The sequence below is a fragment of the Alligator mississippiensis genome, chromosome 3, assembly GCF_030867095.1.
Source record: "Alligator mississippiensis isolate rAllMis1 chromosome 3, rAllMis1, whole genome shotgun sequence".
Taxonomy (NCBI): Eukaryota; Metazoa; Chordata; order Crocodylia; family Alligatoridae; genus Alligator; species Alligator mississippiensis.
Genome location: NC_081826.1, coordinates 78,287,581 through 78,315,504, shown reverse-complemented (window position 1 = coordinate 78,315,504; position 27,924 = coordinate 78,287,581). Strand labels below are relative to the sequence as shown.

Sequence of the window (27,924 nt, the reverse complement as noted above, 5' to 3'; positions counted from 1 at the left end):
TACATTTTTTTGTATAACTAAGAATTTATCCAGGTGAGGTATGCAGAATGGATTCTGGCAAGTTACAAATAAATTATGTGTGTTGCAGGAGAGGGTAGAAGGATGGAGGGAAAGAAGAAGAAAATGGTGTCTTACTGGATTGCTTACTGGATAAACATTTGGACCAGTAAACTAGTTTTTAACCCTTTCTGCATGCCAAAACAGTTTGCTGGAAACTTTTATATTTGATGTAATTTTTTCTGGCTAAAGCTATTAATGGAAAAAATAAATCAGTATTCAGTCAGGAGTCTAAAGCAGCCAAAACAAGCTTATAATGTTGAAAATATTTTGCCAAATGCATCTCTGTAAACTGTTTTGAATGGTAACTTAGGCTTGATTTTCTCCTTGAAAAGATGAAAGGAATGTTTGTTTTTTAAACAAAAATGTATATAGAATAAAACAGGGGTGGCAAACATATGGCCTATGTGCAGCAGGATCTGGCTTGTAGACTCATGTCACGCTTGATCCCACCCTGTGGGTTGCTGGACCAACCGCACATGCTGGCCCTGACCCTGTGTGCTGCATCCGGTGCACGGGCTGGAATGGGTACCATGCATCCTGCACATAGCACAGGGGGTCCATCTGTGGCTTTTGCTGCATGTGACAGTCTGTGACTGGCTCTGTGTGCTGGTGCTGGGCCCAGTCCTGACCAAACTGTGCCAGAACCTGTGCACAGGACTAGTCCAACAGGGCACTGCATAAAGCATGTGCCTTATGCTGGCCCCCTGTGCAACATGCAGTGCACACAACCAGTGCAGCACAGCACATGGGGCAGGCATGGGGTGTGTGATACCTGCAGCACATGGGCTAGAGCTGGTGCTGTACATGGTAGAGGGGTTCCAGGGCATGCGCTGCGTGCAGGGCCCCAGCCCAACCCCCTGTGTTGCCTGCAGCACTGGGTCCAACCCACATGCTGCGGGTAGCGCACACCCCATATCAACCTTGCATGCTGTGTGCACAGTAAGCCCTGGGGTCAGCACATGCTGCCATGGGCATTGTACAAGGGGTTGGTCTCAGTCTGGCCTCCAAACTGACCCAGCAATCCTTATTCAACCTGCAAGGTCAGATGAATTTGACACCCATATAGTTCATAGATTCATACATGTTAGGGGCTGGAAGGGACCTCTCGAGATCATCAGGTCCAGCCCCCTTGTGCTTGGGCAGGAAGGACTGCTGGAGTCAGATGATCCCAGCAAGGTGAGTGTCCAGGCATTTTTTGAAGATATCCAAAGTACCACCTCTGGGGGGAATCTAGTCCAGACCCTGAATACTCAAGTTGTAAAGAAGTTTTTCCTTATGTCTAATCTAAAGTGGTCTTCTAGCAATTTATGACCATTGGTCCTCGTCTTCCCCTGGGGAGCCCTAGTGAACAGGCCTTCTCCCAGTCCCCAATATGCGCCCCTTATATACTTATAGGGTGCCACCAAGACCCCTCTGAGTCTTCGCTTCTCCAAACTGAACAGACCCAAGTCTCTCAGCTTCTCATCATATGGCCTGCTCTTCATACCTCCAACCATACACGTAGCCCTCCTTTGGACTTTCTCAAGCCTCCTCACATCCTTCCTGAATTGTGGTGCCCAGAACTGGACACAGTTTTCCAGCTGCAACATATTTAGTAATGATTTGGATTTGAGTGTTAAAAGTGGACTGCAAAGTTTGCAGATGACACCAAATTATGGTCATGCTGGAGGATAGGCTTGGGATACAAGCTGATCTGGACAGGGTCACAAGGTGGGTGGATCAAAGCCTGATGATGTTCAACACCGAGACGTGTAAGGTGTTCCATCTGGGGAGAAACAACCCGCAGCATGCTTACAGGCTCATCAGTGCTACACTTAGTTGCACCACAACCGAAAGAGACCTGGAGATCTTGGTAGACTGTAAGAATGAACACGAGCCACCAATGCGATGCCATAGCCAGAAAAGCAAATAAAATACTGGCAGCATCTCAAACAAGACTAAAGATGTCATCCTCCCACTTTACTCAGCCTTAGTGAGGCTGTAGCTGGAGTAGTGCGTCCAGTTCTGGGTACCACACTTTAGGAAGGATGTGGAGAGGCTTGAGAGAGTCCAAAGGAGGGCTATGCATATGGTTAGAGTTATGGAGAGCAGGCTATATGATGAGAGACTTGGATTTGTTCAGCCTAGAGAAGAGAAGATTCAGAGTCAGAGGGGATTTGGTGGCAGCCTTGGTGTCAGAATAAAAGGTAGAAATATCAGTAGTTTTGACCTAGAAAGTAAATTTCTGAGAGTATGGGTGAAAAACATGTAAAGTAATACACCAGTTCTGTATAAAGATAACATATGGAAAAAGTATGCTGCTGAAAAAATGCTGATTCAGTCTTTAAGCTGTGTGCTTTTGTCCTTACAAATATAAACAGCCCTCCATTTCCAAGTTGTTTGCCATTACCATTACCTCTCACTTACATTTAGCTCTTCCACATGTTTGACATGCTTCACACTGAGTGACAGACAAGGTTCCTTGGGTGAATTTGATATCTTTTATTAGACCAACCCAAATAGTTGGAGAATATTTATTAAGCAAGCTTTCCGGTTCAAAAACCCTTCGTCAGGCTAAGGAAGACTGGACATTAGGAAGAACTTCTTCACAGTTCGAGTGGCCAAGGTCTGGAATGGGCTCCCAAGGGAGGTGGTGCTCTCCCCTACCCTGGGGGTCTTCAAGAGGAGGTTAGACGAGTATCTAGCTGGGGTCATTTAGACCCAGCACTCTTTCCTGCTTATGCAGGGGGTCGGACTTGATGATCTATTGAGGTCCCTTCCGACCCTAACATCTATGAATCTATGAATCTATGAAGCTGCAGCAGTTGGTGTGTGCTCTTCCTGGATGGAATGAAAAGTAAACAAGCCGGGGGCTGGGCTGGGGAGTCAGTTGCCAGGCAGATTGTAATGTATCAAAAATCCAATGTCTATGCTTAGTCCATGATCTCTAGTATCCAGGAGGTTGATGAAATGGAGCTCATAGGCTCGTCTCTGGGAAGTGTTGTGTAAGTTTCCCTTGAGGATCAGGACTGAGAGATTGGAGAGAGAATAGCCCTCCTGTGAGAAATGTGTCCCCACCGGTAATTGGGTGTTTCTGTCTTTGATGGATTTCCAGTGTGCGCTCATTCTGGTGCGCAGTTGTTGTCTGGTCTCTCCTACATATTTTCCATCAGGGCATTTGGTGCATTGGATGAGGTATATTACATTTCTGGAGGTGCAGCTGTAAGATCCTGTGATGCTGATGGCTCTGTTGTGGGGTGTAGTAATAGTGGAGGTGGTGGAGATGTGGGGGCAGGTTTTGCATTTCTTGTCATGGCACGGTCTGGATCCTTTTGGTGTGTTCTGGGCTTGAGGAAGTTTGCTTCTGGTGATGAGGTTGGCGAGGTTCGGTGCTTGTTTGAAGGCTAGGATGGGTGGCTCTGGGAAGATCTTTTTAAGAATAGGGTGTCTGTCTAGTATGGGTTGCAATTTTTTGAGGATTTTCCGTACAGGTTCAAGGGAGGGGTGATATGTCATAACCAGCAGTGTGCGATTTGTGGGGGGTTTTCTTCTGTACTGCAGCAGTTCTTCACGTGGTATCCAGGTGGCTCTTTCAAACATGCGATCTACCTCTCTGGAGGAGTGTCCTTGTTGGGTGAAAGCCTTTTTCAGATTGGTGAGGTGGCAATCCCGGGTGTTCTCTTCAGTACAAATGCGGTGGTATCTGGGGGTTTGGCTGTATATTACAGCTTTTTTGGTGTGTTTAGGGTGATTGCTGGTTCTGCGCAGATATGTATGTTGGTCTGTGGGTTTCTTGTATACTGTGGTCTGTATTTTACCCTTCTGGATACTGATCATTGTGTCTAAAAAGGAGATGTTGGTGCTGGAGTATTCTAAAGAAAGTTGGATGGAGGGATGGTGATTGTTGAATTTCTGATGGAACTACAGAGATTGTAGGTTTTCAGTCCAAATGATGAAGATGTCATCGATGTATCTTAAGTATAGAAAGGATTTGATGGTGCAGTTCTTGAGGAAGTCTTCTTCCAGGTGGCTTATAGAAAGGTTGGCATACTGTGGGGCCATTTTAGTGCCCATAGCTGTTGCCATCGTCTGGAGGAAGTGTTGATTATTAAAAGTGAAATTGTTGTGTGTGAGGATGAAGTGTATAAGGTTAGTAATATCTTTGGGCCTGTATTCTGAGTTGTAATCTTGTTCCCGTAGATATGTAAGGCAGGCTTGGATGCCATCCTGGTGTGGGATGTTGGTATATAGGCTGGTAACGTCCATGGTGGCTAGGAGTGTGTTGCTGGGAAGGTGGTCTTTGTTTTTAAGTTTCCGTAGAAAGTCTGTAGTGTCTTGTACAAAACTTGCTTTATGGGTGACGAGCGATTTTAGGATTGATTCAACAAAACCTGATATTTCCCCAGTTAGGGTCCCATGGTTGAATATGATAGGTCTGCCAGGGTTCCCTTGTTTGTGGATTTTAGGGAGCATGTAAAAAGTCCCCGGGTTAGGTAGCGGGGGGATCAAGGTCTTTAGTTTTTCTTGTAGTCTTGATGGAAATGATTTGATGGTATTGTTGAGTTTTTTGGTGAAAAGGGGAGTAGGATCTTCTTGTAGTTCTTTTGTAGTAGGTGGTGTCAGAGAGCTGTCTCTTGGCTTCCTTTATGTAATCCTCACGGTTTAGGATGACTACGGCTCCTCCTTTATCTGCTGGTTTTATTACTATTTGGTGGTTAGATCTTAGAGATTCTATGGCCTTTTTCTCTGGTAGAGAGGTTGTTGTGGTGGTGTGTGTTGGTGATTATTTCATTGTTCATTCTTTCCCTGAAGCAGTCAATGTAGCGGTCAAGGTTAAGGTTTCATCCACTGCGAGGTGTCCAGTCTGATGTTTTTTTGAGCTTTTTGGCATTGATCCTTTCCTGAATGTTGTCAGAGGATGAGTTGTTGTTGGGAGTGGGTTCAGTTTGGTTGTGGAAATATTCTTTGAGGCGCAGGCGTCGGACGAATTCTTCTAGTTCTCCACATTGAAGTATTTTGTTAGGGTATTTTTCTGGACAGAAATTGAGGCCTTTAGAAAGGACAGATTTTTCAGTTTTGGTAAGTGTGTGTGTGGAGAGAGTGATAATATTTGTGGGTTGGTTGTTGCTTTCAGTTTCATCGAGTCTGAGGTTGGAATGTTGTAAGGTGTTGGTGTTGTTCCTCTGATGGTTGTTTTGTGGCTGGGGAGCTTGTTCTTGGAGTAATTTGTTCCATTTCTTCTTTTTATGTAGGATGAATGCTGTAGAAAGTTTTTCGTAGTCTCTCTGTATCCACTGTATATTGTCAGGGAACATGCATGGATTTCTGTCTTTTAAGTTGTTGTAGTATACGGTAGAACATTTACATTAGTGTGCAGCTCCACTTACTCTGTATATGCTGTTTTGCATGGCTCCTGCCAATCAGTATGTCTGCAGAAACAGTTTTCCATAGAGGCTTCTCCTTAAAGTGTAGCGGTAGCCAACAGTCAGTGAGAGAGAGAATCTACGTAGGGAAATGGGAAAAGTGACCAGGCAGACTGAGGTCATGAAAACTAGTGGATCGTGGATTTAAATTTCTAGTGCAAATTACAGTCATTGATTTTTCGAGGAAATGAATAAAAATAAATCAATGGTCTATTTTTTTAGCATTCAATAAAAATGATAAGATAAATTCAAAATAACATGTTTGCTGTGGTTATTTGAATAAGGATATTGAAGAGTGTGTCATTGTCTGTAATATAAATATTGTCCTACATACATAATGAGGTGCCTGCTAACAGTATTTTCTACCTATTCTAGAGATCACTACTGCTCTAGATGCTTACAGATAAAATTCACGTATTTCTCTGTCTGTATTCATGACATGCTACTTCATCTAGTGCTTTTGTAGGTACAGGCTCTAGAATTAGAAGCACAGAACATATGTATCTAATGTGAACTGTATGTAGAAGCACAGAACATGTGTATCTAATGTGAACTGTATGGTCTTTCACTTCTGCATCAGATCCATGAACTCTGAATCACTTGCTCCTCTACTGCCTTCTGGGCACCTCTGTATCTCTCTGATAAAATTAAATGATCATGAGTGTTGCTTTGAAATGATCATAAACCTCCAATTTTCAAAGAGAATCATTATCTTTTTGATCTTCTGAATACTTTACAGGTTGTTAAGTGACATTTATTCAGGAAATGTAAATGCTTTATAGTTGTCCAACATCTAGGTCACTGGGCTGGAAAGTAAGAGACTTGGATTCTCTTCCCAGCTCAGCCACCAACCTGCCATCAGAGTTCATGTTAGAAGTCAGCTTTATCCCCATCTGTAAAGTTAGGGTGAAGATTTGTATTCTTCTTTACAAGGTATATTGTGATCTACAGATGAAAAGTTTTGTGTAATGACTAAATATTCATAGTTTAAATGGAGACAAGCAGCAATGTGTGGTCCAATGCATATGGTGCCTTTTACAGAAGAATCTTTGTGGCATTACAGCAAAAACAAGATGATCATGGTGTCCTTGTGTGTTCAGATATATCTTCCAGGCATGGTACAGTACCATGAACAGAGGGACAGCTTGCATTTACCTCAGGGTGAATGAATTTTTGTAAGGATGCATAAGGTTCATACAAGCTAAATCCAACCTAGGTGGTGTTCTGAAGGTAAGAGTTTGAATCTAAGCCATCCTAGCAGAAGTTAAGTAGCGCTACATTGAGACTTGACTGGACAAGTTACTGAATTGGAATTGTGTAGGCAGTGTTGTGGTGATTAAGACAGAGGGGGGGGTTGTCTGTGTATGTTTTTATGTATATGTGATTTATGCCTCTGCTAGGACCACACCTCAGTCAGAGATAAGAAATCTTCCCCAGGAGAGAAAAAAAAAAATCAACAGCAGCCTAGCTTGGATGGTTTAGCTCAAGGATGAGCAAATCGTGGTGTGCGTTTTCCCTCGTCCTCCATTATCTCCCCAGTTCGTTCTTTCTTTCTTTCTTTCTTTCTTTCTTTCTTTCTTTCTTTCTTTCTTTCTTTCTTTCTTTCTTTCTTTCTTTCTTTCTTTCTTTCTTTCTCTTTCCAAACAGCACATACCTCTGTCCCTTGTGGACACTGTGGAAGATTTTTAGGGGGATTTGCCTACGTGCATTTTTGTCCACCTTTCTCTCTTGCCTGCACTACTTCCTTAAATACAAACAAAAAAGTATGTGAAGTCCTGGCAGTTTTACTCCTAACATGATAATGCACAATTAAATTTAGTTTAGTTTAAGACAGTTTTCTTCAGCCAGTACCAGCCTTCCGCTCCCATCCCTCAGACATATCATGTAAATACCCAGGCTCTCTTTCCTTTCTAGGAGCTATTTTGTTGGCCTTCTCTGGATGTTGGAAGTGGTTGGTTACATTCAAGAGAGCTGTGTTCACTCCAGCCCTTCCAGGAGACCCGTGCATGATACAAGTCAGTCCCACAGATGGACGTTATGTTTCTTTTTATAAGTAGAAAACAATTTTGTTCCTTCACCATGATTGATGACTAATTAAGAAAGAGCATAGCTTTGTAATCTTATAATCTTCTCCAAATGTTCTAGTGGGGAATATTTAGTCCTAAATGTTACTAGTCATAGGAATGATGCAGAGTAATGAGCCTCACCTTCAACACTCTCCCCATCCCCCAGGGCTATTAGGAATTAGCAAAATCTTCCCAAGCTTTACCTTCAGACTAGCTTTGTCATTACCTTAAAAAATACAAAAATAAAGGGACTAATCTTTGCTTTGTTTCTTATCATTCCCTGCCCTTGCACCCTTTGTTCTCACTGATGAGTCATGCCTCACCTTTTTCTTAGTCTTTTTTTTATTCTGTCGTCTGCATACCTATTTCCATGTTACTCCCACTCTGGAGCTAAGTCTCTGACCTACCAGGAGTGTATTCTTCCAAATCTCTTCTTTAAAATGTAATACTTATTCAGGGTTCCCACCCATTATCTCAAGAAAGAGAGTGAGGCATATTGGCTCTCATCTTTCTTCACGAGACATGCACACTGACGTAACTGATTTTTCTATATATAATAGCTCAGGACTATATATAACAGCATAATAGTGTTAGCTAGCATAAAAGGACTAACAGGTTGCACTTTATGGATTTGTGATACATGCGTTGTGTAATTCTTATAGAAAAACAAGTGTGACTATCGTGCATAATTGGATTTGGGATTACATGACTGCTCTTTTGTAATTCAGATTTCATATTTTCTCTCGGATTGTTGGCTCACAATGATAAAAATCTGGGATAAAATGTTGCTTAGATCTTTCTTTTCATGAGGAAATTAGTATTTGCTGTGATGTATGGCCAGTACTATAGAATGAAACAATAATGCAAGTACAGAGTCTGTTCTCAAAAAAAAGATGGAAAAAATGAAAAGATGAGCAAAAATCTTTTTAGAAGATGTCTTTGCTTTGGATCAACACCCTCAAGGAACAAATAGGCTGCACATTATTTGGTGGCAGAGCTGGTGGTGGTAGGATCTGTGAGAATTTAGACAATTTAAGATGAAAAGAGTTCTAGGCATACATTTCTGGATGTGATTGAGCTATTAGTTTTCTGTTGTTCTTGCTGTGGGAATGAAAAAAGAAAGTCAGTTGTCATTATTCAGGTGCTTTGTATCTTTTCACCATCTGTCCTTGTATTATAATAGGGCAGGTACATGATTAATACAAGCTGTTTGGTGATTCAGTATTTCAGTAGTATTGCACTGAAAAGATTTAAAGGGGAGAATGTTTGGTTTTGAAGTTCATGTATTGTGCTTAGGCAGACAAGGTTCTTTGGGTGAATCTGATATCTTTTATTAGACAAAAACAAATTTTAAGCAAGCTTTCGGGTTCCAGCTTGCTTAACATTTTTTTTCCAACTATTTAAGTTGGTCTAATAAAAGATATCAGATTTACCCAAAGAACTTTGTCTGCCTATGTCCTTAGATCAACATGGCTACAACCTACACCCATGTATTTTGCATGTGATGTTTCTTATCTTTGACTCTTAAATTGTACATTTGGAGTTCCAATCTGGGAGTCAGTTTTCTGAATAAATTGTTTTGCTAATCTCATTTCACATCTCAGTACTGTAGGGAAGCACGGATACTTTGTGGAAACTCTCCTCCCCCCCCATGAACTTATAAGATGAGATGGGTACATTTACATCCATTTTCCCAGGAATGCAAAAAATATTTGGGTTAGGTTCACTGTAAACAAAGCTATAGTGGTATGCTGCTCAGCTTTGTCAGTAGATGTACATGTGGTACCAATGAGCATGGTATTGCTTGTGTTATAACTCTAGTGATACTGCCATGCCACAATGTACGCCTGACTGATCAGGGAACCAGTCTAGCATACTTTGTGCACTCAACTGTAGAGGAGCTAACCTTGCTACAAGTAATTTGTCTACAATTACTACTTCTTGTAATTTGGAGTTTATTTTTACATGCTATATTCTTAGTGTTCTACTTCTTCAGCAACAACTGAGTTATTTTGCTTCAGTAACAAGCATGTCTCAAAGACCTTACTGTGGTTATACTTTCAGCTGGCCTAAGGCTGATTTATAAGCAGTGAATTCTACCTCAAGGCTGAAGATATCAAATGCCCAGCTAAACACCCACATGACCAAGAGTCTGAGATATTAGCTGAGGTGGGCCCTGCTTAAAGTGGTAAGCAAATTTAAGGGATGGTAGGTCCAGTAGGAGACAGAAAATGTTATTTTTTTGAGAAACCAAACTTTGTTTTTGGTATGTAGCTCAGGGTGCTTCTGGATTTCATGAAGGCTCCATGAGGATAAATCATCGGGCAGGGGTCAGCAGAGAATAGGGGATACTCTGTTTACCAGGGCGCCCCTTGGGGTTACTAGAAACAATAGCCATAAACTGAAGGAGAGTAGATTTAGACTGAACGTCAGGAAGAAATTCTTTACGGTGAGGGTTGCCAAAATATGGAATGGGCTCCCAAGGGAGGTGGTGCTTTCCCCTACCTTGGAGGTGTTCAAGAGGAGATTAGACAAACACCTGGCTGGGGTTACTTGACCCCAGTGCTCTTTCCTGCCCAAAGCAGGGGGTCAGACTCAATGAACTAATAGGTCCCTTCCGACCTAGAAATCTATGAAATCATGGTCTATGGTGCCTCAGGGGTAGGAAATGAAGTAGGAGTCCTTTCTGGTTAGGCCTTTTTATCAGTTGGTTTGGAAATCTTTAGAGAATGGTGCTCGTAGGCTTGCACCAGGGCCTTTCTGATGTCCCCTTAAAAGAGTGGCAGATTAAGGATAGCTACACCTGATCTGTGCATCTAAACTGTGGCTTGCTGGGACCCAGGGCTTGAATCCTACATGTATCTGGAGAAGGATAATGCTAAGAGATGCAGGCAACCCCCACTTCATGCTGTTTCACTATAACGCTCATTTTAAATTGATACCTAATTTCACTTAGCACTCACAAAGTTTCACTATACCGCTCACAGTCACCATCTTGGGTCATTAAAAATACTGTGGTTGCCATCTTGGGGCGTCAAGTACTTTTGTTTCTGCTTAACGCTCGTTTCACTTAATGCTCAGTTTTTCAGGAACCAATTAAGAGCTCTAAGTGGAGGTTGCCTGTATGGGTGACAGGGAATCAATTATGGCAGGAATTATGTCCATCTTATGCCTTTTCCTCTTGTATTTCAATTTAGTGATAGAGTAGCACACATGCTGAGCGGTGATTTGAGGCATCCCATTCTGTACAACATGGTCAAATGTTAATTTGAAACCCAAAAGGCCAAAAATGGCAAGAGGATAAAATGGGTGGCAAGTCAGCCATTGGTGGTCACTCATTTTGGCAGACAATCACAGTCTGAATTAGTGCAAGCAGCAGTACTTCTGACCAAGGAAGGAAAAGAAAGGAAACAAACTTATGTTTTAGTGGCCTGTAGTAACACTGACAGAAGTGGATAGACAGGAGTTTGGGTTCTGTCCAGCCCTCTGCTGGAGACTTCTCCAGACCCTTTGTGAATTACAGACTCACTTATTAAGTATATGTCCTGTGAAGAATACTTAGTCCTTAGGTTTAGCAACTGTTTTTCAGCATGACTTGTTTGGCAGCTTGCAAGAACTGCTCAAAGTATGCATAGAATAAGGCAGCAGTCCTGTGAAAAAAATTGCATCTTGCTGAAGTAAATAAAGACTGTTTCATAAAGCATACTCACAAAAAAGCCAAGCTAGGTTGTACAGGGGACCTTAATTCTGGCATTCCTACTTTGAGTGCTTAACTTTGCAACCCTAGTAATATGATTTTAACATACCTTTTAAATATGTACTTTCTTGGGTTTTTGAACAAAAAACTAAAAAGAAAACAAATTCCATGCATGGAATCCTAGTTATGCTACATAGGTCATTGGCAGGAACTTTTCTATGTAGTGCACTGACTTTTGCCCCTTGAGCTAATGCAGTAACTCAGTGATGCCCAAACTTTTGGCCCCATGGGCCAGATGAGTAATACAGGGTGAGTCCATGGGCTGGATCCAATCCATGGGCCTGATCTGGCACGCATGCAGCCAGGGTGCAATCTGGCATGCTAGTCCTGCATGCCATACTGTGGCCGCGGCCATGGCCCTGCTCACGTCCGATTAGGCCCTTAAGCCCCGGCCTACCGACACCAGATCAGACCCATTACCCTGACCCCAGCACCAGCCCCATGTGTACCAGATCAAGCCCACTGCCTCAACTCTGGTCCTGTGTGCACTAAATCAGGCCCCTTGACCTGTCCTCATACCCAGTCCAGTTCTTCCTCATAGCCAAACTCCTTATCAGATATTTCTCTCTCTGTCTATCTAGACCTTCCTTTCTACACCTCTCTAGACCTGGCAAAAAACATCTTGCTTTCAAAAGTTTGTCTAACTTTATCCCAATGACATATTTGGTCCACTAAAAGATATCACCCTAAGAAATTCTTGCCTCACATAATTTCTATACCATCATAGCTACAACATCACTCTTGACAGTACTCTTTATGCCTTCCTTAGGCCATCCCACTGGTTCCCAGTTCCTATCTCTGGCCAGCCAGTGCTAATCTCATCCCTGACTCCTTTCCAATCCAATCTCTCTCCCCTTCCACTTGTTGCTCGTTCAGTTCCAAACTGCTCTCCTCCACCCTGGCCCCAGGTTTAATCGGGCATTTGCCTTCACCCAGCAGTAGCATTAGTAGTGTGGGAAGGGAGATTCAGAGCACAGGAAATAGAGATTCCTTATTCCTAGTTCTGGTGCTTGGCCCACAGCAGTTCAGATGTGCAGTCATAACTGCTGATCAGACCAAGTTGGACCACACTAGGTGTGAATGAGGTATTTTGAAAATTTTGCTGTGAAGTTCTAGTAATTTTTACTGATCTGAATATAACATATTTACTCAAATATAAGATGACCCTGAATATAAGATGACCCTACCAATAATTAGATTCTATGCCTGAAAAAATTATAAATCTGTTATAATTTGTTATCATTTTTCAGGTATAGAATCTAAGTATTGGAGTTTTGTCTTAAATGTATCCCTCTCTCACTGCTACAGCAGGGAAAATAAATCTGGGAAATCAGGTGGACCCCTTGTCCTCTGCCCCTCCAAACTTCTTCCCCCTGCAGCCTCTTCCACCCACCCTTACTATCAGACCCTGCTTTCCGTGAGCACGTAGAAGTGAGGAGAAAATTTGAAAATTCTGACTTTGAAGACTGAAATAAACATGCCTGTAGTAAATTAATTCATTCAGAATTGATGCATTTTACCTTTTTCAAAACTGCTGCAGGTTTTAGCACAAGGACTCCATAAACACACTTTCAAGCAGCACTTTCATACTTATATATAGTACAAGCTTTTTTTTTAAGGAAAATTTTTTGTCCCCCAAGCCAAATCAATTCCAATTCCATCAGTCATTCAAGAACCATCAGTGGTCCTACTACTGGTAAACATCTTCCACCACCACCTGGGGCTTCAGATGCTTCTAAATCTTTTGGCAGGCATCCTATGTACAGGCCCAAGCCTGGAGACTTGGGGTTCAGATGCCCCCAAGTTTGGCTTTGCCCTTAGCCATATGGCCACAGAAGCAAGCTAGGGAAAAGTCTCCCATTTCCATAAAGCTGGCATAAAGTCAAGTTCTTCCCATTGAAAGTGGGAAGCTAACTATGCCTTACCTCAGCCAAGGTACTAGCTCTTGCCTAGAAAGTAGTTTTCTCTTGCAACTGGGAAAACCATGTGCATAGTCATGGTTTTTTTCCTACCAAGTAAGTATTTCTCAGTACAAACCATACCTTATATCAATCCAAAGCCAAAAGGCTCATGATTTACCATAGGGTTCGCTGGCCTGGGCCCCAGCAGAGTCAAAAGCATTTCAAGCCATGGTGATCCTATAGCTCAGCACTACTCAGTATGTGTGTGTACTTCAGATACATCCCCACAAAGGATCCATCTGTTAATTAGCTCCCCACTTATGACTGAAAGTGCGGGTCCTTGTGAGGAGTCTTGGGATGCTCCAAAAATTTATATGCAGATGAGGCGCAGGGCATCCTGGTTCAGCTCCACCTCATGGAGGGCAGGGGCACATATGCGACAGGTTGAGAGAGGAAGCAACAGAGGGGTTTTGGGTGAACTGTTTGGGGCCCTGTTTAGTGAAGTTTGCTCACATTTAAGGTTGATGAAGAAACAGGAATAATTGGAAAGGGGAAAGAAAGTTGCAGCTCAGCTGTGGAAGTAAAGAGGAAGTTGAAATGTATTCGGTGTATTGCTCATCATGATTTGAGTCGACGCTGGGGGGACTGAACACAAGAGCACTACTATATAGCTTATTCAGATGGGTTGTACTATAACCTATTCTTGTGGTAGGTTAACATTAGTATGTTTGTCAATATGGGCCATGTGTTTTATAATCATGCTCAGTGTTGGCTGTATTTAATCAGCTTTATAGTTGGTTTCTATTACTGAGCACATGCTGCTTTTGGCAGCAGTTTAAGGATAGACGATGTATTTAATGAGGTTTCCTTGTATGTGAATATAAAATGAGGAGCCTTTTCCCCATGCTGATTGGGGGAAAAAAACTTGTCTTATATTTGAATAAATATGGGTATATAGATTGTCATTTTTTTCAAAGTCACATAACTTGCTTAAATTTTTGGATGGCAAAAGACATACCACTGACGCAAGACTCTCCCTATTCCCATGTTTTGATCCCTTACTGACATAAAACAGCAGAAGTTCATTATGAGCATTACTATTAATACTTCACATAGTGCCTAATTGTTACAAGCGTACTAACCGTAACCATTCCTCTGTAGAGAAGTGAAAAGGTGATCTGGGTCCAATATATCTGCCCTCTCAAACTGTCTTAATTCTACTATCTACTACAGCATGCAGTTTTCTCTCAAAATGACTTTGGTGTCCCTGTAAATTGGAGACACTAATGTCCTCAGAGGTATTTTATAATTCCTTTCCCTTTTGAGAAACTTTGTGCTTAACCATCTCTTCGTGGGGCAGTAAGCCAGTAGTGTATGTAGCAGCTTTTGTTCACCCACTGTTTCTTGACTCATGCTATTAGCTGCTAATCTCTGGTGTGAAGCCTTGTGAAATGCCTTTTAAAAATCTAAAAATACAACCTTCCCTGCCTTTGCCTTATCTGTCATGACAATGAGTATCTTCAAAGAACTCCATCAGGTTGGTGAAGCAAGACTTCCCAGTCCTGGTTGCATGTAGGCTGTCCTTAATCAAACTCTTGTCTAGGGGTTCTCTTTACGAAATCCCTGAAGATAGTTTCCAAGGGTTTCTCCACAACAAATATTAAACTTACTGGCTGAAAGGCCCTTGTTTTTGTGTTTTATGTGTCACTTTTTGGGCTGTCTCCAAAATTTAAAGATATTAAAAATAATATCAAATGTCAAGATTTACTAGTTTCTTTGTTTATGCCACCTTTGTGTTATCTGTGCTATCACCACTGCAAAATTTATCCCTGCTTCAAGCAAATGTCATTCCTCTTTATGGACATAAAAACAAAGCATTACTTAATGGTTCCTGCTTTTTAATCCCCCAAATAAAGTTTTTGCTCCCATTTTCAGTTGTGCCCTGGAGTTTCTGTTATCATTTATCTATTGCAAATAAATTTGGCGAATTCTTTAATGATGTGCTGTTGTTTTGTTTTATGTCTTTACTACATGCTAGATCCTCTTGAAACATCAAAGGCTCATGTCTCTGAAATTTGCTACATGTTTTTGTGCCAGTGAGCAGTTTGCTAACAGGAACATGATACACTGTTTTGCAGATTATGTCTCCTTGTTCAAGATGTCTACGGAATTTTCAGTGAAGTCCAGTTCCTGGTCCCATGTTCTACAGACGGGATTGAACAAAATAGCAGGAGATGGGAAGGGAAATCCTACTGCTTAGCTAGAATGAAAATTTTGCAGAGAACCACAAGAGGAAGGTGAGAACAGTTCCTTAGGAAAATATCCTGCATGCTGTGGCAGAGATGATTCCTCATTTTGTTTAGTTCAAGCAGTCAATATTCTTTGGAGCAACCAAAGCAGAGTTTGATTCAGTATTTCTAATTACCATGAGCAGAGCATCATGACACCAGCGTAGCTTGAATCCAGTAAAACAAAGTAATACTTGAACAGCCATTCCTCTAAACAAATGTAAACAAGTTTGGGTAAAAATAAGGAGTGGAAAAGGAAGAGAGAGCTGACATTGCTCATTGTTGCTGACATTGTGAATGTTTCCTTCCTTTCTAGTGAGATTGAAACTCTCTTCAGAAACCTATGTAAAGGCCCTTCAAGTAATTTAGTCAGTTTCCCTTCAGTTACAAAGAATGTAGGATTGCTTTCTGTACTGTTTTCTTCTGAAGCACTGCTCAATCTGATTTCAGATATCTCAAGCAGTGGGGTTTCTCTCAGTATGGTGCATCTTTTACAGCTTATCTTGCATTGCTTGCTTTCAAAGCAATTTAAGATAAAGTGGAAAATAGAAAAAATCTCTTATTTCAGAATAAGATCATCCACTGCCTATTGGTTTAACTATACCCATGTAATTATACCAGTACAACGTATAAAACTTTTCTGCTTAGGTTAGTCATAAGAAAAGACTGTCATAAACCATTTGGATTACGAAGTTAACGTACAGTACTAAGTGTAGTTTTATTAAGACCCCTGCCAGATGTTCAGGTAAAGGCATGATGGGATCTGATGCACAATTTCCTGCCTTGCCACTTATGCATGGCAGAAGGTGAGACTGTAGGATCAAAAATTAGATCCCATCATGCCTTACTGCTGGTACCAGGGGAGCCCAGGCTCACAATCCAGGGCTCCCCCTGCAGCAGCAAGTATCAAACTCCCCTCAGCTGATCCAGACTCCCAGCCATGGGGGTGCATTGTGTGCTTATGCGTTGGGAGCTCTGTTAGCTGGTCCAGTTAATCACTGCTTAACTGGTTAATCACAACTTAAGTGTAACATATGGCAGGGGCCTAACTCAATTTTTTATTATATATTTTATATGACATTTAGTTTATATTGGCATAACTGTGCCGTGCAGACAAGCCTTCCATATTAGAATGGTCAGAATATTATTGCTGAAACTTTTTTCTGACTTAAAAATGGTTTCAACAAGCTGAAATGCTTCCTGGATATATATCCAGTTTAAAATAGTTTTGCTATGAAGATTTCTTAGACCCAGGATATGAGACGGAGTCTCTATTTCATGAAAACTTTTGAAAGTTCTTGTTGTGTTTCACAGTGGAACAAAAACAGATTTTGAAACACTGAAATATTTTGCAAAATGGAATTATTGTTTTTCAGCCAGCCTATTTAGTATATCTTGTTTCACATGTACATAAAGCATCCTTTTGTTGCGCTAATTTGGATTTTTATGCATCTTTAATAACAAACGCTTTTTATTGTTTGCTTATTTTGTTTTTTCTAGGAGTTATATTTTTCCCCCAAATAAATTAAGTAATGACTTTGGAACTTTGTATACAAATGGAGTTTTACAGATAGCTATTCATGATTCATAGTGCTCTGCCTAGTAAATAGGAGTCAAGCTTTTTCTCATTTAAATTCTGTTTACAGCAGCAGTAGCTCACATGCAGCTTTTCTGAGGAAGATTTTGCTATGCAGTTTTTAAAATGCTGATAGCTGGACCAGTGTGACCAGTGGTGAAGTTACACTAGTGGTAATGCTGCTAGGAGATGTTAAAGGAAAAACACTTGTGGAGATGCAAGGATATTCATTGTGGTTAAAACAAGGTTTCCCTATCCTGTGCGGGCATGGGGAGGGTACTGATTTTGTTTATTTGGAATTTTTAAATTCTTTTTACAACTGCTAGTTTGTATTAGGCTTTATACTAATCATTATTTTTTAACACTGTTGGGATATTTCTGTATTCTCTTAAGTGTGCAAACTGTGGCAAAGCCATGTTTGCCAACAATTTTAAACATTGTTATGAGACATGGGCTGTGTCTGTGCTTAAGGGGAAAAAAAATCAAAGTTTCCCACTGTTGCACTATTGATACCAGTAAAGCTTTGCTGATGGCAGCAGGCAGAACAGTAACTCTCAGCCAGGCACCTTTACAAGGAAACCAGCACTGTAATATATAAATGTAGGGTTACCACATGTCTAGGTTTTCCCCAGACATGTCCTCTTTTTTGGGCCCCTTTGCTGTGTTTGGGCGGGTTTTTTAAATAAAAGCAAATGTCCGGGTTTTTTGCTGTTCCCTCTGCTCTCCCTCTGCTGGCTGCTTAGGACTGGGAGCAGCGGGCAACGTGATTGGCTGTCGCAGGTCACATGCTCGCAGCGTGGGGGCTGGCAAGCCAGGTAAAGAGACTCTGTGTGTGTGTGTGTGTGTGTGTGTGTGTGTGTGTGTGTGTGTGTGTGTGTGTGCGTGCGTGCGCGCTGCTTGGGCAGCAGGGCTGGGGGAACAGGTGCTGTGGGTCAGGAGTGAGGGGCACCAGCAGGGATGTAGGGGCAGAGGCTGCGGGTCAGGAGTAAGAGGCAATGGCAGGGCTGGGGCTGGCAGAGGGCTGTGGGGCCAGAGTGCAGGGCATGGGCAGGGCTGGGGGGCAGGGTTCTGCAGGTCGGGAGTGAGGGGTACCAGCAGGGTTGAGGTGGTAGGGGGCTATGGGTCCAAAGTGCAGGGCACCAGCAGGGCTGGGGGGCAGAGGGTTGTGGGTTGGGAGTGAGGGGGGGCTGGCAGAGCTGGGGGAGCAGGTCTTAGAAGTGAGGGGAAAAAGCAAGGCATGGGCATATCACTGCCCCTAAAAATCATATATCCCCCCATCCTATTTTTTGCTGCTGGAAATATGGTAACCCTATAATAAATTAGTTTTTGATATTGGATGCCACTCAATTCAAAAAAGTAATGGAAGGGTGCCTCAAGTCTAATGAGCAGGGATCCGGGTTTTCTGTTTCCCATGGAACAATGGAGAAAAACGTGTAGCCCAGGTGTACTTGGGTATATACTCTCCTTCCCCAACTGAAGGGAATTGTTAGCTGGCTGGTGTGCTGTGGGGGAACTGTAGACTGCTCAGTTTCCCTCTGTCCCTATAGAGCCAGGCCAGGAGTCAGGGGACTTAACTGTATACACATTTATTTACATTAATTTATAACAAGGAAAAGAAACATGGATTTAAACATATGTACTATATATACCCTCTGGGTAAATGCTATAAAACCTTATACCAGTGCTTCAGATACAGGCAGGTCACAGGTAAGTATCTGGTCTGAAATAGATAAACCCCAAAATAAACATAGATAGGCAACAGATAAACTATAGGTAAGTATAGGTGAACAGTAAATAAGCCACAAATAAATACAAATAAACAACAGGTGAAATAATAGCAAAGGGGGGGTCCCAGCAGAGCCCTAGGACTCTACTCATCTACTAATTTACAAACATGAGAGTTCACAAAATATAAGGCTTGACGTCACACCACTAATGGCACAAGAACCCCAAAGATAAACTTAATCCCAAGGGGAAACCCCAATACCCTTGGGCTTTTTCCCAAGCCCTTCATGGAAGCTGGTAACTTCAGAGGGGCTCTCCCAGAGGGAGTTCCACTTTCAGGAGTCCTTAACTAACCAGCGGGACTCCTCCTCCCCTGTGGGAATCCTTTTCCCCTGCAACTCATGACTCCCAGACCTGGAGGGTGGCCTTCGTCCTCTGTGCTGAGCTGCTCTCTCTCACCTGCAGTGGGCTTTGGGGGTGTTGCTGTCCATTGGAACAGGGCTCTGCTATGCAGGGCTTCTGTGGCCTCTGGCTCGGCCCTGTCTGCTGGCTCAATAGCCTGAGCACTGTCTGGCTCCCTGAACTCAACTTTTTGTTATAGGTTGGAGGCCCGGGCCGCCTCATGCAGCACCAGGCACAGTCCGCTCCCAGACTCTCCATGCAGTGCCTCCTGCACTGAGCTCCCAGCCTTGTGCTGGGGCTTGGGGACTTGAACTGCCCAAGCGCTTCAAAGTTCCTGCTCCATGCACTGGCCTGTGTGCTGTGTCTTTGGCCGCATGCCAGAGGTTGCAGACCCGAGCTGCCTCACACAGCTCCCAGGGTCTGGACACCGTGCACTGTGCTGCACACCGAGAGCCTAGCCGCTGGAGCTGTCTGCTGTTCCCCGCCAATGGAAGCCTTCAGGGGCGCTTCTGGGCTACTGCTTCACCCTGCTGAGAAGCTCTTCTCAGCTCTTCTGAACCCTGCTCTTCTCTCTTCTCTATCCTGGATGTGTCTCTCTTGTGCTGGGCATGCAGCTCCTTTTATACTCTCAAGGGCTCCACCTCTGAAGTCTTCTGGACCTGAGAGTGTTGCAGTCTACAATCAGGTCTAGGGGGAGCTCCTCTCCCCCTCCCCTCAGGAAAGGGGCGGGACTTAACCACCAATCAAAACAACAAAATCTCAAGCCTGGGACTCAACCGAAGCTCCTAACGGCAAGCCTACTACAAATGCAGTTTTCCCTCTTTACCTGAGGAAAATGCAGATTTCTCATTTTAATGGTGAAACGTGTTGATTTTGCACTTTGGTAAAGTGCTCTCTGCAGGCTGGCAGAGTTGCAGCCTGAAAGAGGCTGTGGGCAGTGGGAGGAGGGTGGTTAGGCAGGATTTCAGCGTACAAAGCTGAAGTTCATCATTAACAAAGCTGTCCAAAACGCTAGGAAGAATCTGAAGGAGAAGAATCTAACGCAGAGGTTCTGAACACAAGACGCCTTGCTAGACTCAAGGCACACCTCTGAAAATGCCAGCTCTACATTTTCACACTTTTTTAACTACAGAAAAATAACACAGCAATTATTTTGTTGCAAAGAAATCATAAAGATTATGACAGGTCAGAATGTTTTTAACACTATGGATTTCCATTTGAAATCTCTGTGTTCATTTTGTGAATCATGTTTGCACACCTAACAGTGCTAACATTGTGTGCTATGATAGTGTTATGAAAACTGTAGCACCCTTGAAAGGATTTCAAGGCTCCCCGGGGTGCTGGAGCACCCTTGTTGAGAATCACTGATCCAAAGGCTTGTCAGGCAAGTTAGGTCAATGTTACAGGTGTAAAGTGAGTTTACTCATTAGAGAACATAAAAACCTCTGTAATAACACATTTATTGAGAAATAAGGGGCACTGATGTTTCCTGAAGAAAGTGTGATCTCATGGCTAGTGTAGGGACTGAGGATTAAACTACAGCACACTAAAGCCGCTTAACTTTTGAATCTGAGCATTTGCATTTAATGGGCTTTAACATTATACTTACACTTTCTTGGCCTTAACTCTCCTGAGTGTTCCTACATAGACAAGTCCTGAGAGATCTGAATTTCCATCCCTGAAATATCATACTACTGTACCTTCTTCTGCTCATGTCAAGAAGCTCACCACTTCCTAGCTGCTTTAAGAATGTGGTTTGGTGCTTTTTGGATGATAATATTCTTGTCCCTATCACCAAGTAAATGATGCATTACATTTCTACAAATGTATATCCAGTGTATAGCATGGAAACTGCTGGTAACATCTTCTTGTTTATTGTTAAGAACATGATTTCTTCTTGAAAGCTCTTTGCATAGGTTTCACTTAACCATTCTCCTAATACTTTATATTTTAACTGCTTTTTGCCATTTCGCCCTCTTCCTGATTTGTATTTGATTTAGCTGAGGTCAAAGAATCTCTTCTCATGTACTTTCCTAGAGCACCACATGAATTATATATTATTGTTATTATTACTTATTATTATATATTATTGTATAAATAATAATGCTTGTGGAATAGCAATGCAGCAAGGTTAAGCAAGGCAATTAGGAAGGTTATAGGCTAACTGGCTTATCTGGAACTACACTTTTATTGTAAAATTCAACAGAGAAACTGGTGAATGTAAACTACTTCCCTACCCCAGGCATCTTCTCTGCTAATAAGCATTTAAGAAGTGCAAATATACAGTATTTTTATTGAAATGAGCTTTTTAACCTGTTCTGCCACTTGTTGCCAACCCTGTGAAAACAGAACAGACTCGTTGACCTTATCTCTTTTCATGATTTAGAAAATTTAAAACATAAAGCAGCATTTTTCTACTCAAGAAAGGGATCCCAGTAAACTGGAAACCTTTCAATTTCACTATCACAGTAACACTTTTATGTCATACAAATTGAAATCTCCTGGCCCCAGCATCTACAGCTACAGAAAAGCCAAGGTTTTGCTTTGAAGGAGAATAGGGAACAAAGAAGTTGGACCATGGAGACACCTTCCACTGTGATTTTTTTTCACAGGAGCAAAGGCATAAGGGTGGACAGTAGCAAAAAGTGGCCAGGAGGTACAGCAATTGTACAGAACTGTTGGCCACAAACTCTATACACATGGTAGCAGTTACTACAGCCAGTAAGCTATATCAGTTTCTGCAGTCCGCAAACGGTCTTTGTCTTGCTGCCAACCTCATGGGAAGCTTCTGTTTGTATTCAGACCCCGTTAGGTCCTCATATAGCCTGTATATTTATATATATTATCTTCAAGTTCGCTATTACATGTTACAATACAGTGCTCCTTTTCTGTATATTTATAAATGCAGACTGTTTTATCTGACCCTTCAAAGCAGGCTGAAGGGTTTCTTTAATAATTCATGCTGTTAAACAAGTAGAATGCATGGTTGAGAGAGTGTAAAAAATACCTTCTGCATGTGTAGAAACAATGCCTGACCTATTTAATAAATCATCTTAAACCACTCAATGGAACAATTACTAAAAGATAAATGGTAATACTAATAACAACAGAGACAAGTAACTTCCACCCTCTGTGAGGCTGCTTGCATTTGTTCACTAAACCACCTTCCTTCCCCGCTTTCACAGCTCAGCAGTGTAATCAGGAAACACAAACCACCTTCTGTTTCTAACCTTTTAGGCTTCCAGTGCCCTTTAGCACAATGGCAAAGGGTGTGCTTGTATGTACTTAATCTTTGACTTTTGATAAAGAATAAAATTAAAACGAGAATCATTCGCATAAATACTGAGATTTTATTTCCTATAGCTTTAATAATAACTCTAACCTAGTACTTTGGATCTCATTATCTTTACTATGTCCCAGTGGAAGCTTCACTATACTCATATCCCAAGGTGTGTCAGAAAACAAGAGAAATTCAACCTCTGATTAAAAAAAAAAAAAAGATTATTTATATGGAAAAATATTGTAATTGATAACAATAATAAGGACCTTTGTGTGCCTTTCACTTGAAGATCTTAAATTACACTTCTGTGTTATTCCAGGAAATGGGTATTATCAACACCTATTTAAACAAATGAGAGAATCAGCACTCTGATAAAGTGAATACCTGATTAAGTGAATTAGAGTTCACAAAAGCTTGAGCTCTATGTAATTTAAAACATCTATCTTATTTAGTCAGTCTAAGGTGCAAATCACCCTGCCTTCTGATTAATTTCAGACTAATATTGCTGACTACCTCTCTCTACTGTGACTTTGAGACACTAGAGACATTTTTGTAAAGCTTTCCACAACTGCTGATACTGGCAATGGCAGACACCTTCATACAGACAGCATTTCAGTTCTTGACATTCTTTCCAACACCATAATACTTAAATATGCTAGCAGCAAATGTAATTGCTGCTACAGTGGAGATGGTGTTGGCTATCAGTGAGCTGTCTAATAGAAGGGTTTCTGACATCCCCCCCCCCTCCCAAAAAGGCTGTATAAGTTAAAGCTACATACAGACTAGGACCCAAGAGTCCTGACATTCCACTCTAAATATACCACATTGTCTAGCTTTTGCCATCAGTGTATCTCAGCAAGGTCAAAGTTGTTTAAACCAGTGGGGGCCAATCTTATTGGCAGGCATGCTACAAATTAGCCCAGTACCTTCCCCGAGTGCTACTCCAATCCCTTTTCTCTGCCCAATCTGTTGTCCGCTTCTTGCAGTACAAGCAGTATTCTGTCTGATCCCTAGCTGATCTCCTGCTCTGCTTTCTGCTTCTATCTGCTGCTGTGTGCCATCCCTTCTCTGATCTGTCATGTACCACACACACAGGCTGCCTATAATACAGGTTGACCAGCTCGATTTAAATTACATTAACATATTATAGCAGAAAACAGTTAAATGCAGTTAGCTGCAGCAGGTATGGCAGCTTTCATTTCAAAATTAGGACTATATACTTGGAAAAGTTCTGTTTAGTTGCTGTAAGGCAGTGGTTCCCAACCTTTTTTTTCCACACCCCGCTGCTGGAAGCAGAATGCGGTGGCGGCCCAGGGATGGGGGAGCTCCCGGCACATGGCGCAGCTCCTCTTTTCTGTATGGTGTCGCCGGCATTGCCCCCATGACCCTCATTTGGGTCACGACCTGGGGTTGGGAACTGCTACTGTAAGGTGTCCTGAGAAAGGACTTCTGGTTCTGGTCCAGAGGCACTAGCCACACTTGAAGTAGTTGATTAAATTTCTAGATTAGGTCTATATTAGGTTTCTTTCCTCTCCCCACCTTTCCACCCAAAGATAAAAATGGAATTTGTATATTTTTTTATCTAAAGATCAGTTCATAGTGAATTACGGAGGAGGGAAGAAGACATAGAAAAGGAAAGAAAGCAAAATGAACAAAGGAAAGGAAAGGATAAGGAAGAAAGAAGAGAGAAAACAAGATTTTGAAAGCAAGCAGCTATGACATGTATGGTAATAATCACAGCAGGGGACAGGAAGCAACGCCCCTGGGTTCTACCCACTGATTTGCCATGTTGACTTGAGCAAACTACACAGACTTGCTCTGGACAGCAACCTAATATGCTTCCAGAGGCCAAGTGTATTCTATCTTGCAGACGCACATAGCTCTCCCATTGTGGTAAAGGGCAACCTTATGCATTGTCACAGTGCATAAGCACTGAGTAGGCTCCTATAGAAAGCCAACAGTAAATGCTATGCACTTAAGAGTATGTCTGGACTACCACTATGACTCAGCGCGGAAAGAAGTCACTTTGGTCATGGTGAGATTCAGCTGACCTAGCGGGAAGAAGTCTACCTGAGTCAGTACACTTCATGCATCGCACTTCCCGATGCAAGTAAAAAGAGGGAAAGGGGCCAGGAGGCTTCCTTGGCTGACCAGAGAAATCCACAGCAGCCTCCGGGTCAAAAGGGGAGCACATAAAAAGTGAAAACAGGGAGAGATCACCAAAGAGGAGTATACCTCCTCTGCTCATCCTTGTAGGGAGGCAGTTAGACGGGCCAAAGCTACCATGGAGCTGAGGATGGCATCCCAAGTAAAGGATAACAAGAAATTGTTTTTTAGATATATAGGGAGTAAAAGGAAGGCCCAGGGAGGAATAGGACCCCTACTAAATGGGCAGAAGCAATTGGTGACGGACAGGGGGGACAAGGCTGAACTCAACGAGTTCTTTGCCTCAGTGTTCCTAAGTGACAGGCAAGACAAGTCTCTCACTGGGATTGTAGAGAGGCAGCAGCAGGGCGCCAGACTACCATGCGTAGACCCTGAGATGGTGTAGAGTCATTTGGCAGAACCGGATGCCTTTAAGTCGGCAGGCCCGGATGAGCTCCATCTGAGGGTGCTGAAGGCACTGGCCGACGTCATTGTGCAGCCACTGGCGGGAATATTTGAACGATCGTGGTGCACGGGCCAAGTCCCGGAGGACTGGAAAAGGGCCAATGTGGTCCCCATTTTCAAGAAGGAGAGGAAGGAGGACCCGGGCAACTATAGGCCAGTCAGTCTCACCTCCATCCTTGGCAAAGTCTTTGAAAAAATTATCAAGGCTCACATTTGCGAGAGCCCGGCAGGACAAATTATGCTGAGGGGAAACCAGCACACGTTCGTAGCAGGCAGATCATGCCTGACTAATCTAGTCTCTTTTTATGACCAGGTTACGAAATGCCTGGACACAGGAGTAGGGGTGGATGTCGTATACTTAGACTTCAGGAAGGCCTTCGATACGGTATCCCACCCCATACTGGTGAACAAGTTAAGAGGCTGTGACTTGGATGACTGCACAGTCCGGTGGGTGGCGAACTGGCTAGAGGGTCGCACCCAGAGAGTCGTGGTGGATGGGCCAGTTTCAACCTGGAAGGGTGTGGGCAGTGGGGTCCCACAGGGCTCGGTCCTTGGACCGATACTCTTTAATGTCTTCTTCATCAGCGACTTGGACGAGGGAGTGAAGTGTACTCTGTCCAAGTTTGCGGATGACACAAAGCTGTGGGGAGAAGTGGACACGTCGGAGGGCAGGGAACAGCTGCAGGCAGACCTGGATAGGTTGGACAAGTGGGCAGAAAACAACAGAATGCAGTTCAACAAGGAGAAATGCAAAGTGCTGCACCTAGGGAGGAAAAATGTCCAGCATACCTACTGCCTAGGAAGTGACCTTTGGTGGAACGGAAGTGGAAAGGGATCTTGGAGTCCTAGTGGACTCCAAGATGAACATGAGTCAGCAGTGTGACGAAGCCATCAGAAAAGCTAATGGCACTTTATTGTGCGTCAGCAGATGCATGACAAATAGATCCAAAGAGGTGATACTTCCCCTCTATCGGGCACTGGTCAGACCTCAGTTGGAGTACTGCGTGCAATTCTGGGCACCGCACTTCAAGTGGGATGCGGATAACCTGGAGGGGGTCCAGAGAAGGGCCACTCGTATGGTTAAGGGCTTGCAGGCCAAGTCCTACGAGGAGAGACTAGGGCACCTGGACTTCTTCAGCCTCTGCAAGAGAAGGTTGAGAGGCGACCTTGTGGCTGCCTATAAGTTCATCACGGGGGCACAGAAGGGAATTGGTGAGGTTTTATTCACCAAGGCGCCCCCGGGGGTTACAAGAAATAATGGCCACAAGCTAGCAGAGAGCAGATTTAGACTGGACATTAGGAAGAAGTTCTTCACAGTTAGAGTGGGCAAGGTCTGGAGTGGGCTCCCAAGGGAGGTGGTGCTCTCCCCTACCCTGGGGGTCTTCAAGAGGAGGCTGGATATGCATCTAGCTGGGGTCATCTAGACCCAGCACTCTTTCCTGCCTATGGAGGGGGTCGGACTCGATGATCTATTGAGGTCCCTTCAGACCCTAACATCTATGAATCAAAGACCCAACTACACTTAGTGTAGGGGTTGGGGCACTTGCTCAGAAAATGGAAGGCTTGGGTTCTGTTTCCACTGCTGCTCAGTCACTCAGATGGTGTAACTTTTCCCTGATTAAAGATACTTAGGTGGAGTTTATGCACTTCCTAAACACAAGAGCCCAGGCAGGAGTGGAATGTCTAGGCAGCCCTTTGGGCTTCCTCCTGAGCATGAATAGGCCAAGTCTTGTGCCTTTGGGACCTTTTCAGGCCAAAAGAAAATGCATATTGGAACTTGGCATCTTAGTGATTTGTGGACAGTACTGCGTTTAGCGACTTTGACAGCTACAGACTATGTGAGTGCCACTTTGATATCATAAGAGACAGAAAAGGATCTGGGCCTAATGTTTTCAGTAATACATGCACCAATTGAAGGGTATCAGTTAAAACCTAAGTTAAATTAAAGGACTGTTTGTTTTTGTTAACTTTAGGTATATAGTATTGCTTTTTAAAGAACAGAAAGAATAACAACCTAAACTTGCATGGAACATTAAAAATGACACCTACTGCATGAAATGATTCAAGTAGCCACAACAAAGAAGAAAGAAAGACCATATTACATATCTTAAGAGATGTGGATGTGATATACTTTAACTTTAGCAAGGCTTTTGACACAGTTTCTCACAACATTCTTATTAACAAATACAGACTAGATGAAAGTACTGTAAAATGAATATCATTATCTAAATAGTTGGATTATTGTACTTAGTGAGCAGTAGTAAATGGATCAATATCTAGTTGAGAAGAGCTATTGAGTCAGATTCCCCAGGGGTCTATACTGGGTCTGGTATTGTTTAATATATCTTCATTAATGATTTGGACAATGTAATTGTAATACTTGGTAAATCTTCAGATGATACCAAGTTGGGTGGAGTTGCAGACACTTGGAAGGGTAGGGGTAGGATCCAGAACAATGTGGATGGACTGGAAAAACTCTCTGCAATCAATCAGATGAGATTCACAACAAGGACAAGTGCAAAGTCCTATGTGGGACGGAGTAATTGCATGCACAAATCCAGAGTGGAAAACAATTGGCTAGGCTGCAATACTGTAAAAAAGGACCTGGAGGTTACAGTAGCCCATAAGCTGAGTATGAGTCAACAGCATGCTTTTGTTGCAACAACAGCATATTGGGTTGTATTACCAGGAGTGTCATTTGCAAATTAAGGGAAGTGATTCTTCCTCTCTTCAGCAGTGGTGGTGTCTCAGTTGAAGTACTGTGTCCAGTTTTGAGTCCCACACTTCAAGAAGAATGTGAACAGTTTGGAAAGAGTTCAGAGCAAAGCAACAAAAGTGATTTGGGGCCTGGGAGATC

At 42.8% G+C, this 27,924-nt stretch overlaps 1 protein-coding gene across 5 annotated transcripts in view; it reads left to right on the top strand.

The window, feature by feature from the left end:
• SPIDR (scaffold protein involved in DNA repair) overlaps positions 1–27,924 on the top strand; it is a 340,147-nt gene that overhangs the window by 279,028 nt on the left and 33,195 nt on the right. For 4 of the 5 annotated variants that reach the window (XM_014606829.3, XM_014606828.3, XM_014606827.3 and 1 more), the window contains one exon: positions 15,325–15,483. The exons of the other annotated variant lie outside the window; for it this stretch is intronic. In XM_014606829.3, coding sequence (XP_014462315.1) covers positions 15,325–15,483 — 159 coding nt within the window. The remainder of the gene's footprint in view (positions 1–15,324; positions 15,484–27,924) is intronic. 5 annotated transcript variants of the gene reach the window in all.